The following is a 23,741-nucleotide window of genomic DNA, read 5'->3' as shown; positions in this document are numbered from 1 at the left end:
TGAGGGAATATTTTTGTCATTTCCTTAATCATTCTACCGAACCTGACAAAATAAACGCGTCGGTTTTCTAACTACAGGAATTCGTGGTATATATGTAATATAATATTGTGTTAACATTTTTCACAATGTAAAAAATAAGCTTACTAATACTTAATCTTTAACAAATATGGTTTAAAGATTTTACACATACGAATGTGTGATAAGGTTTGTGGAGAAAGCAATCTTTTAAACATTTCTCCCTTTTCTTAATGCGGTTGTAAACGCACTGAATAAAAAGAAAATTCAAGCTATAAATACCTGAACAGTTCTCGAACTACCAGAATTTGGAATAGGAATTGTAAAGGAAGACCATTTGCCGACTTTCCCATTAGTTGTATTTATCAATAGTAAAGGTATAACAGTGTTTCCCGTCTTGTAGCAAACTTCGAATGAACTAGTCTCGTTAAAAAGTAGATAAGAAAGTTCTACATTTATTGGATCATCAGACAATATTTCTGGGCTGTGTAAGTCGGAGCTATTCATCTCCTCAATGCTTGAGAAATTCAAAAGCATGAAACTGTCTGGAAGAGAAGACAACATAAGTATTAAGTTTACGTTTCTCCAAAATTTAAGTAGCAGTCTTTATAAAAACCAGACAGGAGGTGACTTATGCATGTTAAAAAAAACCCAACTTTACTTTTATTTCCTATTCAGAATCAGTTACAGACCACATAACAAGTCTCCGTTTTTCAATTGAATGTTGCGCTTTTGGAATTAAATGATGTATAGATTGTACATGAAATTAACAATTTGTTAGTTATCGTTCTTGATTTTGTTCGAATTAGTTGATTTAGTTGGAGATAAAAGTATGATTTTCTCAGAAGTATAGATATGAATGAAAAACTGTTAAGAAAAAATATAGCATATGTAGATTGAAAAAGCATTGTTTGTTCGGTGGATTTGTCTTCACCATGAATCACTTTATTATGGACAGTGTCTGCATTTTATATGGACTTGTACTCAATAATTAACTAAAACAATAAATATTAGGGATTATGGGGCCCACAAAAGGGATGAATATTTAAAATATACATGTACATTAGCTTTTCCAATATAAAATATTGGATGAAATATTTCAATTAGTATCATTGATAAAAGAAACAAAATCTTAATCTTTTTGTAATATTTTTTTATTACATATTTTTTTTCTCTTTCTGCAAATATTGTTTTATAACATTTTAAAATATATTTCGCTCTCTTTTTAGGTAAATACATTTGATTTCATATTTAAAATGGAATAGTTATTAAAACATAACTTGCAATACTGATTATTGTAAATTATAAGATATTTTGTTTCATTATAACAATTCACTATTTTTCAGTAAGTTTGGCAGATTCAGAATTAAGACAAGAAATAAAGACATTTTTTGTTCCTTTTGTACAGCAACAGCAAATATACTCATCTTATTTGGGTTTCAACACCAAAATGTACTGAACATAGCTAGAACAAACTTTAAGACCGAAACAATAATCAATTTAGAGATACACCGAGGAAACCTTATCGATATCTGCTAAATACAGAAGAAAGAGCCAAACTCTGTTTATCAACCTAGACAACCAATATATAATAACAAAACTAACTTCATTCTTCAAATCCTATATGTCTGACCACGAAATAAAGAAACACCAAGACTACCACCCGTGCAGACATTTAGACGGCAGATGGACACATATATTTGCAATTGAAAAATTTCTTATAGTTGACAATGGCAATATAAGAAAATACTTATACTTTCTACCACACGGAACCTTGCCAAACTTGTTTCTGCAGACATCATTTATGTAGACCGAATCTTATAGACTTCATCAAACCAGTTTACCCAGTTAAATATTCTACAGTTGACAGATTTACCCACTTGTATTCTCCCTTCTTCCTTTGAAGAGAGAACAGACATACGCCCGACTCTTCAACCTATTCAAGATTGCATGCCAGCAACGAGGAATACCGAAAAATCGATTGCCCAACCTACAGGTGACAGTCCAAGATTACGCAAAGCAAATATTATTTTGTATTCTTATATGGAACTTAGGCAGTAATAATTTTGCACAATGACTTTGTGCCAAGCAAAAAACCAAAAAAAAACAAAAAAAAACAAAAAAAAAACAAAAAAAAACAAAAAAACCCAAATTCGCAAAAAGGCAATACCGAATGATTTACGGTATGATTTCAAAATCTAGACACTTAAATCAATTTGAATTTTCCCGCCAAGTTTACTTGGTTAAAATACTGCTTTTCATTTCCTGTTTATAAATGTTAAAATATCAATGATAGGATGAATACTTTGTCTTATAAGTGTGTAAAAATGAAAATATTAAACACATTTTATCCTTCCAGACACATTTCTGCAAGAAATAAATTCCCTAAATGTAAATTCATTACTAAATATATTTCAAGGCCAAAAAGGAGTCCCTCAAATCTTGAGTTGATATGATAACTAGATCTTAATTTTATCTGCATACATAACAGAGGAGATAAATTGCAAGCTGCATATTTACTTGTTATAAAAGAGGTATTGAATGATATAAAGGAATTACCTTTGGACTATATTTTTGTGTAGTGTTCAAAAATAGTAGCGAAGTTCTAGTGATAGACCGCTGACATAAGGTATTTTGATCCTGTAAGATCATTACTGTAACATTATCGATTTATGTTAAACTTTTATTCGCTCTTTCTGTCTATGCATAATCCTGCAATTGCCATTAGAAACGCAACTCATGTTCCATAACTAGCATACTCCACAGTTGAAGCGTTACAACCACACGGGTTGGGGGGTTTTGGTAACGTAAGTACAAAGGGTAGGTACAGATATGCGGCCCATATCGGTCTACATTTTATGATTAGTAATATATGAAAAGGGTAGGAATTTAGTTGCAGTATATGTGATTGGGGTTAAAATTTATAAATGATAGCCTATATATATAGACATGGTAATTGATTTGACATCAATTGAATCTTCCTTAAATCATCAAAGTAAATAAAGATTATTACTTGACTGATAAGCAGGAAGGGACCCAATCAGCTTGGACATGATAATATCTTAAGATACAATGTCAAATGTTTTTATCAGCATCCTGCTGTGATAGGTAGACACTGATAAACACCATGCATATATATGAATGGGTTACATAAATGCATTACATGTATACGAATGGGTGTCGGTTTTTCATTGTCAGAATTTATGAACACCTGTACCATTTTACCAATTAAGTTATCCCACCTATGTGTACAACCAGGGAGAAATATTTCCAAAGTCGGTACAAAGCGTCCTACGCATGTCTTACAAACATGTCGTGTTCACGAAAACCTGAAACTACATTAAGTATCAATCCATGTAAAATTCATACACTGCAAATTAGAGGTGATACTAGATGCATAAAATCAATCGAACAATCGATGTTTTTTGGTTTACATATGCCAAATTTGTTCGTAACTATAATCCTGTCTACTTACATATTTGTACTTTTGAGACGATCGCTTTAAAGTCAACAAAATCAAGAACGACAACTCTTGCAAAGCAGTACTAATTAACATTCAATCTATATAAGTGTAACAACCGAATGACAAACTAAGACTAGTTATATGGACTGTAACTGCTTCTGAATTAAAAAAAAATATCACACCTGTCTGATATATTTGAGCGTAATAATTAAAAAAAATGGACGATGGTTGCGCCAAGATAGTAATAATAATTTTTACAAAACCAAACCAAACCAAAACATATGTTGTAAAGAAAAAGTGACCAACTTGACTACCACGATTACCCTGGCTGGAATAATACTGTACAAAGTAAGAACTTAAGCTTTTTACGTAAAACACAGAATAAGTTACAATTTAATCTCATTAATTAGTTGTAGTGCGTGTTTAGATATTTACAACATAACATAACCTTCAATGCAGTATCTCAATACAGAGAACTTACCGTTTCCTTCTGTGTATCGTGACCACTGTAATGACCCATTTTTTAGTGACGTCGTGAAACCACAGGTATCGATACTAAACTTGCAGGATTTTATTATTTTAAAATTAGTCTTAGTAGTTGGCTCTGTAAAGGAGGTTGTACTGGAGTGCCCTTAAAGTATATTTTTAGTAGCTGAATAGCAAATAAAACATTGAAACCTGCACGTTGTACGGCATAAACAAAACAAATTTTATTTATATGAACTATTCTAATTTCTGATTAATAAAAATGCGATTGTACGTCATAAACGAAACAAATTTGAATTTATAATAACCATTCCAATTTCTGATTAATAAAAATGCGATTGCGAGTTTAAAACTAACTGAAATAAATATATATCAATTTGACTAATTATTTGGTAATTTAAAAAAAAATATCAAAATAATTCTATTAAACTTTGTTTTTCTAAATAGTTGCTTGTGTCTTCGTTTCAAAAGTGAGTAAATATTTTCTGATTATCCACTGATCGGTGTATGTTAAAATACCACAATCAGCATTATAACAAGTGTCAGTTTTTGTAAACAGAGAAAGACAATGTCTATACCCATGCTTTAGTCATTAACCGATCTAGCATTAATGCTTGCCTTGTTTACCAATATTATATCCTTATACAGACAAAACTCTTAAAATGTACACTTGTAACAATCAACATGGTTCACAGCAAACTAAAATAAACACGATTTAAAAAGGGAAAGGTCCTTATAGTTATTGTGAAGAGAGCCAGTCGTCAATAATATCATACAAAATATACATGACATGGAATGTTGATTTATAAAATCGCAATGTTCCGGAAGGATTTCATATCCAATAATCAGACGGACGATTCATACTGCAATGACTGCATCAGACTGAACCAGGAGAAATATACATCTAAATGTAATATAAACTAACTAGACATTTTGTGAAAAAAAGAGAAAATCAAACAAAATAAGAAAGGATTATAATAAATGCAGTGTGAGAAGCATAAAGAAGTTTTAAAAATTCAATAATATAGCGATAACTAAATTAGATAAATATTTAAAGCTAGGGAAAGAATACTTCATTACCAACTTGACAGTTTGCACCAGCATATCCAAGTTTGCACGAACAACTATATCCATTGACACTATCTGTACATGAACCATGGTTCTGACAGGGGTTGGATGAGCATTCATTAATGTCTGGAAAAACGAAAACGAAAAACAGGTGTTAACTGTACAAAATATATAGCTTGTGACAAAAACAGCTGTCAAAAATTTATGATAGTGTGACCAAGTGGGGCTCGATAGCAATTAATGGCCCAAAGAAAACATGAATATGGAATTACTTTTAATTCAGATTCAGAAGACATTGAAAAGATCTACAAAATAAACAAAGAGACATATAAATACGCATACGAAACAATTTAATTATCAAATTTATGCAAATTATAGAACATTATTGCAAGTATTCAAACAAATAACAGATCAGATTGCATTTGCATGTTCAAAACAGATTAAACATATCAATAGAGCACAACTCAACGATCAAGCAGTTAAATGTAATACCCACAGTTAACTATAATACTACACAAAATGACCATTAAAGTTCGTTATAAGTACTCACTATAACAAGGTATCTTAGCATCAAATCAATTAAACTGACTCAATGATATTCAAAATCAAAATAATAAAAAAATTTAAAATGAAACTTGCTAAAAGCTCTAACTAGCAAAGTGTCAGCACGAAAAATGAAAAGTTTATGGAAAAATGAACATCATAAATACATTTTCTGCTGGCTATACTGCTTTCAAATATGTACATCCTGGCCTTCTAATTCCACATTGAAATACTGTACAAAACTCTGAGTATTTTTACCAAAATAAAATACTACTCACGAGTTGAAAAATTAGAACATCCAACCCCTAAGTATAATTTAACCAGTAACAATCAGTGAGCAGATTTTAGGCACAATGTGAAGTAAATGCAAAATGCAACGAAGCGTATAGTAACCCAGACCACTGTAGAGAACATATGAAATTGAAAGAAATGAAATATAATGGAAAATATAATTATTAAACTAATAAAAAATCAACTTGTCCACAATAGAGTTATGATCTTAATCCTATTTTTATCTCAAATAAAAAAGGCACATGTATTAATAAAAAAAATATGCAGAACCATTTCACAGAAAGGAGCTGTTTTTTTTCTAATAATTAAACATCACTATAACAATAAAGTTGGAAAAGATAGAACTTTCCGTATATCCATTACAACCTTAATTTCGTTTTTTATAAATCTAAGACGGCGTTACTTCAAGCAGAGAATTTTGACTGTCCTTGTGGAAATCAACCATAAATGACTTCGAGCAGAGAATTTGACTGTCTAATCAGATGCACAACATGAATGACCTGACCATCAGATAACTATTCCTTTACTCGTGCTAACATATATACTCAATACCGGTTTGCACTCAAATGTTGAATGGTAATACACGACTAACTGAGGGATTTCTGAACATCCTAGGCTATCATTTTGGGTCTCACAAGGACAATATAAAGCATCGTAATGTTAACACAGTCCCCGGGCACATCCATACCCTTGAATTGGGTCACAAAATTAGTTTTCATGTGACCACGTTCATTCGTAAAATGCATTATCACATGATCCAATGTGCAGTATGGTCATTTGTATGATAAGAAAAATAGACCAAATAATTTGACCATGATAGAAAGACGGAAATGACTAAAATGAGGAAACTTGAAAATTTCATTTATTTTAAAAAGTCTGTTCATTTTGTTTCGACATTGAAAGTATTTCAATACAACCACTCCTGGTCGGGTATACCATTTATAAGAAACAAAGAAATTTTAGAATGGATACTGTTTTCAATAAGGATTGATGTCAGTTAGTAGATTAGAACATCACATGAAAGATGCACAGTAGTAACCATTGACAGCATCAATGCATATTGCATCATGTTGTCAATGAAATATTACCTTATGACAATTTATCAAACACTGACTCTTAAAGAAGTCAATACGTTATATATGGAACTATTCAGATTATATTGACCGGAGACGAAGTCTGAGATCAATATAATCTAACAGGTCCATATATAACGTCCTGATTGAGTAAAAGTTCTTAACTTATATAATGCACATGCAGATGATGACTGTTACACCATATGTAATATATATCCACATCTCCCAATCAAGTTAACATTTACCAGTTTGACAGTCTGCACCAGTATATCCAGATTTGCATAAACAATTATATCCATTAACGCCATCTGTACATGAACCGTGGTTCTGACAGGGGTTGGAGGAACATTCATTAATGTCTGGAAAAACAAACAGCTATTAATTTTTTATCATGAGTAATGTTAGTAAATCTTATTTTCTGCACAAAATAAGGCACATTTATAATGAAAGGAAGACCTCAGCAAAATCATTTCACGCATGAGCACATTTTATCGTAGAACATTCTGAAAAATAGACCAAGTAAGTAGACGACGAGGAAGCCAATAATGGACGGTTCAGCAATTACAATAAGTTACACAACTTAAAAACTACATTATTGGAGAGGTCTGTTTATTTTTGTTACGACATTGCCAGTAATAGCACTACTTATCCGATATACCATCTATAATCAATGTATGTAGATATATATATATATCTCCCTATCAAGTTAATATTTACCAGTTTGACAGTTTACACCAGTATATCCAGGTTTGCATGAACAAGTATATCCATTAACGCCATCTGTACATGAACCGCCGCTCTGACAGGGGTTGGAAGAACATTCATTAATGTCTGGAAAAACAAATATATATATTAATTTTTTATCGTGAGTAATGTTCGTACATCATATTTTCTTTATAAAATAAGGCACATTTATAATGAAAGGAAAACCTTAGCAAAATCATTTCAAGCATGGAAACTTCTTATCGTAAAAAATAGACCAAGTAAGTAAACGATGATGAAGCCAATAATGGACGCTTCAGCAATTACAATAAGTTACAAAACTTATTTCTGTTTCGACGTTTCAAAAAATACCACTACTTACACCATCTATACTCAACATATATATTTTTATCTCCCTATCAAATTAACATTTACCAGTTTGACAGTTTACACCAGTATATCCAGGTTTGCATGAACAAGTATATCCATTAACACCATCTGTACATGAACCGTGGTTTTGACAGGGGTTGGGAGAACATTCATTAATGTCTGGAAAAACAAACATTTATTAATTTTTCACCACGAGTAGTGTTCGTAAATCATATATTCTTTACAAAATAAGGCATATTTATAATGAAAAGAAAACCTTAGCAAAAGCATTTCAGGCATGGGAACTTTTTGTCGTAAAAGTTTGTGAAAAATAGACCAAGTAAGTAGACGACGAGGAAGTCAATAAAGGACGGTTCAGCAATTACTATAAGTTACACAACTTAAAAACTACATTGTTGGAGAGTTCTGTTTATTTTTGTTACGACATTGCCAGTAATAGCACTACTTATCCGATATACCATCTATAATCAATGTATGTAGATATATATATATATATATATATATATATATATATATATATATATATATATATATATATAGATATATATATATATATATATATATCTCCCTATCAAGTTAATATTTACCAGTTTTACAGTTTACACCAGTATATCCAGGTTTGCATGAACAATTATATCCATTAACGCCATCTGTACATGAACCGCCGCTCTGACAGGGGTTTGAAGAACATTCATTAATGTCTGGAAAAACAAACAGCTATTATTTTTTTATCATGAGTAATGTTCGTACATCATATTTTCTTTATAAAATAAGGCACATTTATAATGAGAGGAAAACCTTAGCAAAATCATTTCACGCATGGGAACTTTTTATCGTAAAAAATAGACCAAGTAATTAGTCGATGATGAAGCCAATAATGGACGCTTCAGCAATTACAATAAGTTACATAACTTAAAAACTGCATTATTTGAAAGGTCTGCTTATTTTTGTTACGACGTTGCAAGTAATACCACTGCTTATCCGATATACCATCTATACTCAACATATATATTTGTATCTCCGTATGAAGTTAACATTTACCAGTTTGACAATTTACATCAGTATATCCAGGTTTGCATGAACAAGTATATCCATTAACGCCATCTGTACATGAACCGTGGTTTTGACAGGGGTTGGAAGAACATTCATTAATGTCTGGAAAAACAAACATCTATTAATTTTTTATCATGAGTAATGTTCGCAAATCATATATTCTTTACAAAATAAGGCACATTAATAATGAAAGGAAAACCTAAGCAAATGTATTTCACGCATGGGAACTTTTTATCGTAAAAGAATCAGGAAAATAGACCAAGTAATTAGACGACCATGAAGCCAGTAATGGACGCTTCAGCAATTACAATAAGTTACACAACTTGAAAACTGCATTATTGGAAAGGTCTTCTTATTTTTGTTACGACGTTGCAAGTAATACCACTACTTCTCCAATATACCATCTATAATCAATGTATGTAGATATATATATCCCCTATCAAGTTAATATTTACCAGTTTGACACTTTGCACCAGTATATCCAGATATGCATGAACAATTATATCTATTAACGCCATCTGTACATGAACCGCCGTTCTGACAGGGGTTGGAAGAACATTCATTAATGTCTAGAAAAAACAAACAGCTATTAGTTTTTCATCATGAATAATGTTCGTAAAATATATATTCTTTAGAAAATAAGGCACATTTATAATGAAAGGAAAACCTTAGCAAAAGCATTTCACGCATGGGAACTTTTTATTGTAAAAAATAGACCAAGTAATTAGACGATGATGAAGCCAATAATGGACGCTTCAGCAATTACAATAAGTTACATAACTTAAAAACTGCATTATTGGGAAGGTCTGCTTAATTTTGTTACGACGTTGCAAGTAATATCACTGCTTATCCGATATACCATCTATACTCAACATATATATTTGTATCTCCGTATGAAGTTAACATTTACCAGTTTGACAATTTACATCAGTATATCCAGGTGTACATGAACAAGTATATCCATTAACGCCATCTGTACATGAGCCGCCGCTCCGACAGGGGTTGGAAGAACATTCATTAATGTCTAGAAAAACAAACATCTATTAATTTTTTTATCATGAGTAGTGTTCGCAAATCATATTTTCTTTACAAAATAAGGAACATTTATAATGAAAGGAAAACCTTAGCAAAAGTATTTCACGCATGGGAACTTTTTATCGTAAAAGTTTGTGAAAAATAGACCAAGTAATTAGACGACGATGAAGCCAATAATGGACGCTTCAGCAATTACAATAAGTTACACAACTTGAAAACTGCATTATTGGAAAGGTCTGCTTATTTTTGTTACGACGTTGGAAGTAATAACACAACTTTTCCGATGTACCATCTATTATCAACATATATATTTGTATCTCCGTATGAAGTTAACATTTACCAGTTTGACAATTTACATCAATATATCCAGGTGTACATGAACAAGTATATCCATTAACGCCATCTGTACATGAACCGCCGCTCTGACAGGGGTTGGAAGAACATTCGTTAATGTCTGGAAAAACAAACAGCTATTATTTTTTTATCATGAGTAATGTTCGTACATCATATTTTCTTTATAAAATAAGGCACATTTATAATGAAAGGAAAACCTTAGCAAAATCATTTCACGCATGGAAACTTTTTATCGTAAAAAATAGACCAAGTAATTAGACGATGATGAAGCCAATAATGGACGCTTCAGCAATTACAATAAGTTACAAAACATGAAAACTGCATTATTGGGAAGGTCTGATTATTTCTGTTTCGGCGTTTCAAGTAATACCACTACTTATACCACCTATACTCAACATATATATTTGTATCTCCCTATCAAATTAACATTTACCAGTTTGACAATTTACATCAGTATATCCAGGTGTGCATGAACAAGTATATCCATTAACGCCATCTGTACACGAACCGTGGTTTTGACAGGGGTTGGAAGAACATTCATTAATGTCTGGAAAAACAAACAGCTATTAATTTCTCATCACGAGTAATGTTCGTAAATCATATTTTCTTTACAAAATAAGGCACATGTATAATGAAAGGAAGACCTTAGCAAAATCATTTCACGCATGTGCACATTTTATCGTAGAACATTATGAAAAATAGACCAAGTAATTAGACGACAATGAAGCTAATAATGGAAGCTTCAGCAATTAAAATTAGTTACATAACCTGAAAACTGCATTGTTTGAAAGGTCTATTAATTTTGTTAGACCATGACAAGTATTACCACTACTTATCCGATATACTATCTGTAATGAATATATATATATATATATATATCTCCCTATCAAGTTAATATTACCAGTTTTACAGTTTACACCAGTATATCCAGGTTTGGATGAACAATTATATCCATTAACGCCATCTGTACATGAACCACCGCTCTGACAGGGGTTGGAAGAACATTCATTAATGTCTGGAAAAACAAACAGCTATTATTTTTTTATCATGAGTAATGTTCGTACATCATATTTTCTTTATAAAATAAGGCACATTTATAATGAAAGGAAAACCTTAGCAAAATCATTTCACGCATGGGAACTTTTTATCGTAAAAAATAGACCAAGTAATTAGACGATGATGAAGCCAATAATGGACGCTTCAGCAATTACAATAAGTTACAAAACTTGAAAACTGCATTATTGGAAAGGTCTGCTTATTTTTGTTACGACGTTGCAAGTAATACCACTGCTTATCCGATATACCATCTATACTCAACATATATATTTGTATCTCCGTATGAAGTTAACATTTACCAGTTTGACAATTTACATCAGTATATCCAGGTTTGCATGAACAAGTATATCCATTAACGCCATCTGTACATGAACCGTGGTTTTGACAGGGGTTGGAAGAACATTCATTAATGTCTGGAAAAACAAACATCTATTAATTTTTTATCATGAGTAATGTTCGCAAATCATATATTCTTTACAAAATAAGGCACATTAATAATGAAAGGAAAACCTAAGCAAATGTATTTCACGCATGGGAACTTTTTATCGTAAAAGAATCAGGAAAATAGACCAAGTAATTAGACGACCATGAAGCCAGTAATGGACGCTTCAGCAATTACAATAAGTTACACAACTTGAAAACTGCATTATTGGAAACGTCTGCTTATTTTTGTTACGACGTTGCTAGTAATACCACTACTTATCCGATGTACGATCTATAATCAATGTATGTAGATATAAATATCTCCCTATCAAGTTAATATTTACCAGTTAGACAGTTTGCACCAGTATATCCAGATTTGCATGAACAAGTATATCCATTAACGCCATCTGTACATGAACCGTGGTTTTGACAGGGGTTGGAAGAACATTCATTAATGTCTAGAAAAAACAAACAGCTATTAGTTTTTCATCATGAGTAATGTCCGTAAAATATATATTCTTTAGAAAATAAGGCACATTTATAATGAAAGGAAAACCTTAGCAAAAGCATTTCACGCATGGGAACTTTTTATCGTAAAAAATAGACCAAGTAATTAGTCGATGATGAAGCCAATAATGGACGCTTCAGCAATTACAATAAGTTACAAAACTTAAAAACTGCATTATTTGAAAGGTCTGCTTATTTTTGTTACGACGTTGCAAGTAATACCACTGCTTATCCGATATACCATCTATACTCAACATATATATTTGTATCTCCGTATGAAGTTAACATTTACCAGTTTGACAATTTACATCAGTATATCCAGGTGTGCATAAACAAGTATATCCATTAACGCCATCTGTACACGAACCGTGGTTTTGACAGGGGTTGGAAGAACATTCATTAATGTCTGGAAAAACAAACAGCTATTAATTTCTCATCACGAGTAATGTTCGTAAATCATATTTTCTTTACAAAATAAGACACATGTATAATGAAAGGAAGACCTTAGCAAAATCATTTCACGCATGTGCACATTTTATCGTAGAACATTATGAAAAATAGACCAAGTAATTAGACGACAATGAAGCTAATAACGGAAGCTTCAGCAATTAAAATTAGTTACATAACCTGAAAACTGCATTGTTGGAAAGGTCTGTTTAGTTTTGTTAGAACATGACAAGTATTACCACTACTTATCCGATATACTATCTGTATTGAATATATATAGATATATATATATATATATATATATATATATATATATATATATATATATATATATATATATATATATATATATATATATATATATATATATATATATATATATATATATATCTCCCTATCAAGTTAATATTTACCAGTTTGACAGTTTACACCAGTATATCCAGGTTTGCATGAACAATTATATCCATTAACGCCATCTGTACATGAACCGCCGCTCTGACAGGGGTTGGAAGAACATTCATTAATGTCTGGAAAAACAAACAGCTATTATTTTTTTATCATGAGTAATGTTCGTACATCATATTTTCTTTATAAAATAAGGCACATTTATAATGAAAGGAAAACCTTAGCAAAATCATTTCACGCATGGGAACTTTTTATCGTAAAAAATAGACCAAGTAATTAGTCGATGATGAAGCCAATAATGGACGCTTCAGCAATTACAATAAGTTGCAAAACTTGAAAACTGCATTATTGGAAAGGTCTGCTTAGTTTTGTTTCGACGTTTCAAGTAATTCCACAACTTATCCGATGTACCATCTATATTCAACATATATATTTGTATCTCCGTATGAAGTTAACATTTACCAGTTTGACAATTTACATCAGTATATCCAGGTTTGCATGAACAAGTATATCCATTAACGCCATCTGTACATGAACCGCCGCTCCGACAAGGGTTGGAAGAACATTCATTAATGTCTGGAAAAACAAACATCTATTAATTTTTTTATCATGAGTAGTGTTCGCAAATCATATTTTCTTTACAAAATAAGGAACATTTATAATGAAAGGAAAACCTTAGCAAAAGTATTTCACGCATGGGAACTTTTTATCGTAAAAGTTTGTGAAAAATAGACCAAGTAATTAGACGACGATGAAGCCAATAATGGACGCTTCAGCAATTACAATAAGTTACACAACTTGAAAACTGCATTATTGGAAAGATCTGCTTATTTTTGTTACGACGTTGGAAGTAATAACACAACTTTTCCGATGTACCATCTATTATCAACATATATATTTGTATCTCCGTATGAAGTTAACATTTACCAGTTTGACAATTTACACCAGTATATCCAGATATGCATGAACAATTATATCTATTAACGCCATCTGTACATGAACCGCCGTTCTGACAGGGGTTGGAAGAACATTCATTAATGTCTGGAAAAACAACATCTATCAATTTTTTTATCATGAGTAATGTTCGTAAATCATATTTTCTTTACAAAATAAGGCACATGTATAATGAAAGGAAAACCTTAGCAAAATCATTTCACGCATGGAAACTTTTTATCGTAAAAAATAGACCAAGTAATTAGTCGATGATGAAGCCAATAATGGACGCTTCAGCAATTACAATAAGTTACACAACTTGAAAACTGCATTATTGGAAAGGTCTGCTTATTTCTGTTTCGACGTTTTAAATAATACCACTACTTATACCATCTATACTCAAAATATATATTTGTTTCTCCCTATCAAATTAACATTTACCAGTTTGACAATTTACATCAGTATATCCAGGTGTGCATGAACAAGTATATCCATTAACGCCATCTGTACACGAACCGTGGTTTTGACAGGGGTTGGAAGAACATTCATTAATGTCTGGAAAAACAAACAGCTTTTAATTTCTCATCACGAGTAATATTCGTAAATCATATTTTCTTTACCAAATAAGGCATATCTATAATGAAAGGAAAACCTTAGCAAAATCATTTCACGCATGGGCACATTTTATCGTAGAACATTCTGAAAAATAGACCAAGTAATTAGACGACGATGAAGTTAATAATGGACGGTTCAGCAATTAAAATTAGTTACACAACCTGAAAACTGCATTGTTGGAAAGGTCTGTTTAGTTCTGTTACAACATTGCAAGTAATACCACTACTTATCCGATATACTATCTGTAATGAATATATATATACATATATCTCCTTATGAAGTTAACATTTACCAGTTTGACAGGTTACACCAGTATATCCAGGTTTGCATGAACAATTATATCCATTAACGCCATCTGTACATGAACCGCCGCTCTGACAGGGGTTGGGAGAGCATTCATTAATATCTGGAAAAACAAACAGCTATTAATTTTTTATCACGAGTAGTGTTCGTACATCATATTTTCTTTACAAAGTAAAGCACATTTATAATAAAAGGAAAACCTTAGCAAAATCATTTCACGCATGGAAACTTTTTATCGTAAAAGTTTCTGAAAAATAGACCAAGTAATTAGACGACGATGAAGCCAATAATGGACGCTTCAGCAATTACAATAAGTTACACAACTTGAAAACTGCATTATTGGAAAGGTCTTCTTATTTTTGTTACGACGTTGCAAGTAATACCACTACTTCTCCAATATACCATCTATAATCAATGTATGTAGATATATATATATCCCCCTATCAAGTTAATATTTACCAGTTTGACAGTTTGCACCAGTATATCCAGATTTGCATGAACAAGTATATCCATTAACGCCATCTGTACATGAACTGCCGCTCCGACAGGGGTTGGAAGAACATTCATTAATGTCTAGAAAAACAAACATCTATTAATTTTTTTATCATGAGTAGTGTTCGCAAATCATATTTTCTTTACAAAATAAGGAACATTTATAATGAAAGGAAAACCTTAGCAAAAGTATTTCACGCATGGGAACTATTTATCGTAAAAGAATCAGGAAAATATACCAAGTAAGTAGACGACCATAAAGCCAATAATGGACGGTTCAGCAATTACAATAAGTTGCATAACTTGAAAACTGCATTATTGGAAAGGTCTGCTTATTTCTGTTTCGACGTTTCAAGTAATACCACAACTTTTCCGATGTACCATCTATATTCAACATATATATTTGTATCTCCGTATGAAGTTAACATTTACCAGTTTGACACTTTACACCAGTATATCCAAATGTGCATGAACAAGTATATCCATTAACGCCATCTGTACATAAACCATGGTTTTGACAGGGGTTGGAAGAACATTCATTAATGTCTGGAAAAAAACAAACATCTATTAATGTTTTATCATGAGTAATGTTCGTACATCATATTTTCTTTATAAAATAAGGCATATTTATAATGAAAGGTAAACCTTAGCAAAATCATTTCACGCATGGGAATTTTTTATCGTAAAAGAATCAGGAAAATAGACCAAGTAATTAGACGACCATGAAGCCAGTAATGGACGCTTCAGCAATTACAATAAGTTACACAACTTGAAAACTGCATTATTGGAAACGTCTGCTTATTTTTGTTACGACGTTGCAAGTAATACCACTACTTATCCGATGTACGATCTATAATCAATGTATGGAGATATAAATATCTCCTTTTCAAGTTAATATTTACCAGTTTGACAATTTGCACCAGTATATCCAGATTTGCATGAACAAGTATATCCATTAACGCCATCTGTACATGAACCGTGGTTTTGACAGGGGTTGGAAGAACATTCATTAATGTCTGGAAAAAACAAACATCTATTAGTTTTTCATCATGAGTAATGTTCGTAAATCATATATTCTTTAGAAAATAAGGCACATTTATAATGAAAGGAAAACCTTAGCAAAAGTATTTCACGCATGGGAACTTTTTATTGTAAAAAATAGACCAAGTAATTAGACGACGATGAAGCCAACAATGGACGCTTCAGCAATTACAATAAGTTACACAACTTGAAAACTGCATTATTGGAAAGGTCTGATTATTTCTGTTTCGACGTTTCAAGTAATTCCACAACTTATCCGATGTACCATCTATATTCAACATATATATATTGTATCTCCCTATCAAGTTAACATTTACCAGTTTGACAGTTTACACCAGTATATCCAGGTTTGCATGAACAAGTATATCCATTAACGCCATCTGTACATGAACCGTGGTTTTGACAGGGGTTGGAAGAACATTCATTAATGTCTGGAAAAACAAACATCTATTAATTTTTTATCATGAGTAATGTTCGCAAATCATATATTCTTTACAAAATAAGGCACATTTATAATGAAAGGAAAACCTAAGCAAAAGCATTTCACGCATGGGAACTTTTTATCGTAAAAGAATCAGAAAAATAGACCAAGTAAGTAGACGACGATGAAGCCAATAATGGACGGTTCAGCAATTACAATAAGTTACACAACTTGAAAACTGCATTATTGGAAAGGTCTGCTTATTTTTGTTACGACGTTGCAAGTAATACCACTACTTATCCGATGTACGATCTATAATCAATGTATGTAGATATAAATATCTCCTTTTCAAGTTAATATTTACCCGTTTGACAGTTTGCACCAGTATATCCAGATTTGCATGAACAAGTATATCCAATAACGCCATCTGTACATGAACCGTGGTTTTGACAGGGGTTGGAAGAACATTCATTAATGTCTGGAAAAAACAAACATCTATTAGTTTTTCATCATGAGTAATGTTCGTAAATCATATATTCTTTAGAAAATAAGGCACATTTATAATGAAAGGAAAACCTTAGCAAAAGTATTTCACGCATGGGAACTTTTTATTGTAAAAAATAGACCAAGTAATTAGACGACGATGAAGCCAACAATGGACGCTTCAGCAATTACAATAAGTTACACAACTTGAAAACTGCATTATTGGAAAGGTCTGATTATTTCTGTTTCGACGTTTCAAGTAATTCCACAACTTATCCGATGTACCATCTATATTCAACATATATATTTGTATCTCCCTATCAAGTTAACATTTACCAGTTTGACAATTTACACCAGTATATCCAGGTTTGCATGAACAAGTTTATCCATTAACGCCATCTGTACATGAACCGCCGCTCCGACAGGGGTTGGAAGAACATTCATTAATGTCTGGAAAAACAAACATCTATTAATTTTCTATCATGAGTAATGTTCGTAAATCATATTTTCTTTACAAAATAAGGCACATGTAGAATGAAAGGAAAACATTAGCAAAATCATTTCACGCATGGAAACTTTTGATCGTAAAAGCTTCTGAAAAATAGACCAAGTAATTAGACGACGATGAAGCCAATAATGGACGCTTCAGCAAATACAATAAGTTACATAACTTGAAAACTGCATTATTGGAAAGGTCTGCTTATTTTTGTTACGACATTGCAAGGAATAGCAATACTTATCCGATATACCATCTATGATGAATATATATACATATATCTCCCTATGAAGTTAACATTTACCAGTTAGACAGTTTGCACCAGTATATCCAAGTGTGCATGAACAAGTATATCCATTAACGCCATCTGTACATGAACCGCCACTCTGACAGGGGTTGGAAGAACATTCATTAATGTCTGGAAAAACAAACATCTATCAATATTTTATCATGAGTAATGTTCGTACATCATATTTTCTTTATAAAATAAGGCATATTTATAATGAAAGGTAAACCTTAGCAAAATCATTTCACGCATGGGAATTTTTTATCGTAAAAAATAGACCAAGTAATTAGACGATGATGAAGCCAATAATGGACGTTTCAGCAGTTAAAATAAGTTACATAACTTGAAAACTGAAAGGTCTGCTTATTTTTGTTACGACATTGCAAATAATACCACTACTTATCCGATATACCATCTATAATTTCATAAAACTCCCTATGAAAAAAAATAAAAGCAGGTGCTCAGGTATGCAAAATATATTAATTGTGAGAAAAGCAGATATCAACATTTGTTGATAGACTTGTTGTTTTAATATAATTTTATTTTCAAAAATTAAAGCACTTTTAATGAAAGATTAAATCAAAGAATGAGTAAAAATCGAATATTTCTTTAATGCCGATCAATAGATTTTACGTGTAAAGGATCAGTGCGAATTCTCAGTCCCCTCGTACTTTCGCGCTCCATTTTTTCATCTTTTTTGTCGCCTTCAATAGGAGCGCCTTCGGGGTTTGGAGTCGTGAAGAAAAGTTGGATTCAGGATGCTAATACTGTATTGTATTTGTTACAGGGATGGAGTTTAATCAATAGACTTTCCTTAAATCGTCGTGTTATTCTTGATCCGGCTATTAGAGGACGGGTTACAAAAGATGTTAATACATCGACCCGGAAAGTAATGAGAAAAATGTAATTATGAAAAATTGCCATGGGCACAAATTTGCGTATACCACTTCTAGATTTGGATATGACTACTTAAATACAAAAACCTATAAAAGTAGCAAACAAATACAATCCTTGAACATCCGGCAAATTTTGGGTGTTGTTGCCAGGCGTATCAAGGGCATTATGTATTGTTTGATGATTCATTTTGAAATTGTTAAACTAAGAAAATGCAGGAAATCTCCAAAATTTGTAAGTCCCCCTCTCTTGTTTTGTGTCTCAGAAAAACGTAAATAACATTTAAAAACGGATTGATGGGACATTTTGCAGAAGTAATGAGAATTTTGGACAGGACAATATAATACATTTATACTATTATAAATATTAAATGTGTAGGTTTTTTTCTGAATAAGAAGAATATGGTGTTTTATTAGAAACTTCTTAAAACCTAAAAATGTAAAACTATGTTCTGTTTTGATCCGAAGGGATTTGGTTTAGCTAGATCCTTTAATTTCAGTTTCCGCTATATAGATGACGTATTATCTTTAAACAATCCTAACTTTGGGGATTTGATACATTTCATCTACCCCAAAGAACCTGAAATAAAGGATACTACAGACACTGTGAAGTCAGCCTCATATCTTGACCTACAGTTGTAATCGATAGTAATGGAAAGCTATTGACCAAACTTTACGACAAACGTGATGACTTTTCATTCAGAATTGTCAACTTTCCTTTCATCTGTGGCAACACCCCTTCAGTACCTGCGTGTGGAGTGTTTATATCACAACTCATGAATTATGTCAGAGCTTGCTGAAAGTACGCAGACTTTTTGTATCGCGCTAGAATTCTAATAAATAGGCTTCTGGAACAGGGTTATGTTGCTACAACATTGGATTCATCACTACAAAAGTTTTATGGTCGTCATCATGAACTCGTGGATCGTTACGGTGTACCTATCTGCGCCATAAAAACTGATTTGTTCAACGTGTCATAATTTTCCTTTCCTCTTTCGTCTACCCCGGACTTGACTTTTTAAGAGCAACTCGGCGGGTGTTGCTAGAAAAGCAAAGTTTTTAGTGGAGTCCGAGTTGCTCTTTCGCTTCTTTTACTTTGTATGTATGATTTTAGTTACTTTATGTTACTTTGTTGTGTATGTCTGTTTTCCATGTCTGTCCTTGGATCACATTCTTTTGATAACCTTGGTTCTATTGATTACTCTTATACAAATAAATGCCGTTCAAGTTAATATAACACAGGAAAAACTTTCACCTAGTTGGTGGTATTAATTGTTTCATGTCATATTTGTAATTTGATCTGTATTAAGTCTGTAAACTGTTTTTTTTCTTCTCGCTTCTCGTTTGGATAGAGAGATCGACAAGATTCAGATGGAAAATACATTACCACATTCTTCTAAAATCCCGTACAGGTCCGGTTGTTAAAAGAATAGGCCTGCAGCAGCGCTAAGCTTGTCGTAAAAGGCGACTAAATAGTGCACAGAAACTTAGCCGTGGGATAGTCGCTCTGCCCACATAGCAACAGGGACGTGTGCCCCAAGTGGTGGAATGGGGTACCCCTGGCGTGTTACATGCTGGGGTTGTCAAACTATAATACGGAAAACCTGATCGCAAACCATAGTGGTGCACCGTGTTGGGAAAGATGTCCCGTTCCTCGCACGTTAAAGAACCCTGCTGTGGCATTCGATAGGAGTAGGAACCTTTGCGCTCCGCCACAGGATGCTAAATTGCCCGACATTACCCATCCTCTTTTTCTAGTGGCAATCAAAATTTATCGACCCTATTATCCTTGTGTCCCGTCCTTTTTTTTCATTTCATCATCATTTCATGTTCATTTTATCATCAATTTCATGTTCATCGTCTGAAAATAGCTGAAATATTGCTGCTCGGACGATAAACCCCAACAAACAAACAAAACAAACAACATTGTCATTATGCACAAAGGTCGCAAGAACGCAGTTTTGTTTTGCCATTTTGACAGAGGAAAGTTACACCATTATTTTATTTAAGGTAATGCTATGACATAATCTGAATAAAATTGGTTTACCGGAAACTGCAAATACTTTCAAAAGTATTAGCCATTTGGAGAGAATTTTTAAATTTATATTTTTTTTGCAATATTTCATTTTAAACTGGGCCCCAGAAAAATTACGTTTGAAAATATTAGAGTCCTAGAAATTTAAAATGTATTTAAAAAACTCAAGATACTCAAACCGAAGTATTTTTCCACTCTTTACCCCCACTACTGAAAACATTAAAATAAGTTCCCTAAATATGAAATTTGTAATTTGAATGTCCAACAAAGGAATGAAATGACTATTGAATTATAAGCCTTTGGAGTTTACATATACTTTTTTTATGAACATCTAATAGTATGCGTATCACATTTTACTTATGACAATGATTGTATTTACAGAGTGCAGATGTTAACCTCTTAGTTAAAAGTAGTCTTGTGAAAATTAAATGTTTAAAAAGTACAATCGCGAATCCACACGTTTAATTAATTTTACCCAAAACTAGGCTTACATACCTATCTGACATTTTTTACCGCTAAATCCAGGAGCACATATGCATGTGTACATATTTCTACCATCACGACATGTTGCACCATTTACACATTGATTTGACAAGCAATCATTATAATCTAAATCAGGAACGAATCAACAAATAAACCAACATAAAACAAACAAAAAGATGTTAAATAGTACTATTTAAAATTATAGATAATAAAATATTGTTTTAAAAAACTTTACATTAGTTGCAGTCGTTTGTGAGGAAATTTGATTTATTTTGTATTCACTCAAGTGTTCTTGATAAAATCATTTCAAAACAGTCCATGACTAAGAAAAACCGGGATATTTTACTTTAAAGCTGCATTAGCTGCCAAATTTGTTCAGTTTTGATTCTACTGAATTTTGCTGATTCAATGAAATAAGTTTGCAGATGAAGCAAAAAATATCGATAATACCTACAGAATATAGTGAAAACGTTTTTTAATCAAAGAAGATCGATTACTCCCATCTATTTATTATTTGCCATTACTTCCGAAGATTGCCGTTAGGACATTGACCTGGGTTAAAAATGCTTTCACCTTAGTTAAAAATAGTCACAACGGATTCACAGGTAAGCACATGTCTTGTTTTCGTTTAATTTCATCTATTTCTTGATTAAGTTACAAATAAATTACTAACCACATTTGTACCATATCATATCAATTAATGAAAATTACAAATAGTGCTGGGGACAGCTAAGGATTTTTCGAACTTTAAAGGACCTAGAGGGTATACGGCTATATCAAATGTCAAGGGAAAGATAAATTAATGTGGTTTTTGAATATCATTTTTCACTAACTGAAAAGTGGTAAAGTTTTCTGCTATTTTGCATTAATTAGAGGAGGGGTCCAAGATCAATCGACCCCAATACACTTTGATAAGTAATTTAAGTGAAACCGTTTATTGTAATATGTAAAGATCACATGTATAGAATTTCAAAAATGTAAAAAAAGAGAACTTTTTCCGAAAAAGTTGACTAATCACAGAACAAAAATGCCCCTAAAATGGTTGCATTTTAGTGCATTTTCAATCATTAAGAGATGATAATAAAAACTTCTAAGATTTTTTATCTCTCAAAAAGACTCCAGTTTTAGTAGCCGAATAAATAGGACACAATGGTAACATACCTGTAGTTAGAATATTAGTTCAAAGGAAACATCATTGTCCAGGCCCGGGGCGGATCAAGAATATTAGAAAAATAGAGGGCTCTGATGCAGTTGTAGTAAGTGGTTTGTGCATTGAATTGTGCGCTACTTCTGTTGCTTCACGCAAAGACTGAATAAGTAAGCTACTTTATGGTTCACTTATCGAATTCTGACTTGTTATTTCATAATCTAAATACCAATGAGAATTAAACTGAATATGGAATCACAACTGCAAAAGTATCTTCGCTAGTCATGGGTTACGGCCTTGCCCCCTCCCTTCACGTTATGGGAGGGTCATGACCGTAATCCTTGCCTAGCGAATATGCTATAAAATCTAGGAATCGGAAATAAGCCACTCAGAACTTGGAAAACAAGTCATAAAAATACAAAAATAGTCATACGAATAACATATATAAAATTATAGAATTAATTAGCAAGCCAGGCTTAATAAAGAAATGGGGCACTAAATAGAATCCTACATTTTTTAGAATCGACCGCGACTGCACATATTCGAAATAAGGTTACCAGAGCTACATGCATACTATTTTTTTCTTGCAAGACAATATACATGTATGTATCGACACTTATTTCGTGTATTTAATGCATTTTATTTGTGGATATCAAATGAAATTATACAGGAAAATTACAGTTTAGTAGAAATAATTCAAAATTAAAGCATATTTCGACAGAAACAAAGAATAACGAAAATGGCAGCTTAAGCAGCTTTAAGAATTGGATTAATAAATATAATAATGTTATCTCTTATAGGT

At 32.2% G+C, this 23,741-nt stretch overlaps 1 protein-coding gene across 1 annotated transcript in view; it reads right to left on the bottom strand.

The window, feature by feature from the left end:
• LOC148621685 (uncharacterized) overlaps nucleotides 1-23,741 on the bottom strand; it is a 39,471-nt gene that overhangs the window by 1,297 nt on the left and 14,433 nt on the right. Inside the window, 29 exon segments of the mRNA XM_088576318.1 lie at nucleotides 298-560; nucleotides 3,960-4,109; nucleotides 5,045-5,158; nucleotides 7,185-7,298; nucleotides 7,657-7,770; nucleotides 8,077-8,190; nucleotides 8,619-8,732; nucleotides 9,073-9,186; nucleotides 9,540-9,653; nucleotides 9,995-10,108; nucleotides 10,460-10,573; nucleotides 10,907-11,020; nucleotides 11,375-11,488; nucleotides 11,829-11,942; nucleotides 12,297-12,410; nucleotides 12,752-12,865; nucleotides 13,320-13,433; nucleotides 13,774-13,887; nucleotides 14,239-14,352; nucleotides 14,686-14,799; nucleotides 15,152-15,265; nucleotides 15,622-15,735; nucleotides 16,087-16,200; nucleotides 16,557-16,670; nucleotides 17,013-17,126; nucleotides 17,481-17,594; nucleotides 17,936-18,049; nucleotides 18,400-18,513; nucleotides 21,805-21,918. Coding sequence (XP_088432444.1) covers nucleotides 298-560; nucleotides 3,960-4,109; nucleotides 5,045-5,158; nucleotides 7,185-7,298; nucleotides 7,657-7,770; nucleotides 8,077-8,190; nucleotides 8,619-8,732; nucleotides 9,073-9,186; nucleotides 9,540-9,653; nucleotides 9,995-10,108; nucleotides 10,460-10,573; nucleotides 10,907-11,020; nucleotides 11,375-11,488; nucleotides 11,829-11,942; nucleotides 12,297-12,410; nucleotides 12,752-12,865; nucleotides 13,320-13,433; nucleotides 13,774-13,887; nucleotides 14,239-14,352; nucleotides 14,686-14,799; nucleotides 15,152-15,265; nucleotides 15,622-15,735; nucleotides 16,087-16,200; nucleotides 16,557-16,670; nucleotides 17,013-17,126; nucleotides 17,481-17,594; nucleotides 17,936-18,049; nucleotides 18,400-18,513; nucleotides 21,805-21,918 — 3,491 coding nt within the window.

This window comes from Perna viridis, chromosome 3 (assembly GCF_037379345.1).
Source record: "Perna viridis isolate PV_CMFRI_1.1 ecotype Kerala chromosome 3, ASM3737934v1, whole genome shotgun sequence".
Classification (NCBI taxonomy): Eukaryota; Metazoa; Mollusca; class Bivalvia; order Mytilida; family Mytilidae; genus Perna; species Perna viridis.
The sequence above is the reverse complement of the archived record's forward strand: the minus strand, read 5'-3'. Positions and strand labels throughout refer to the sequence as shown.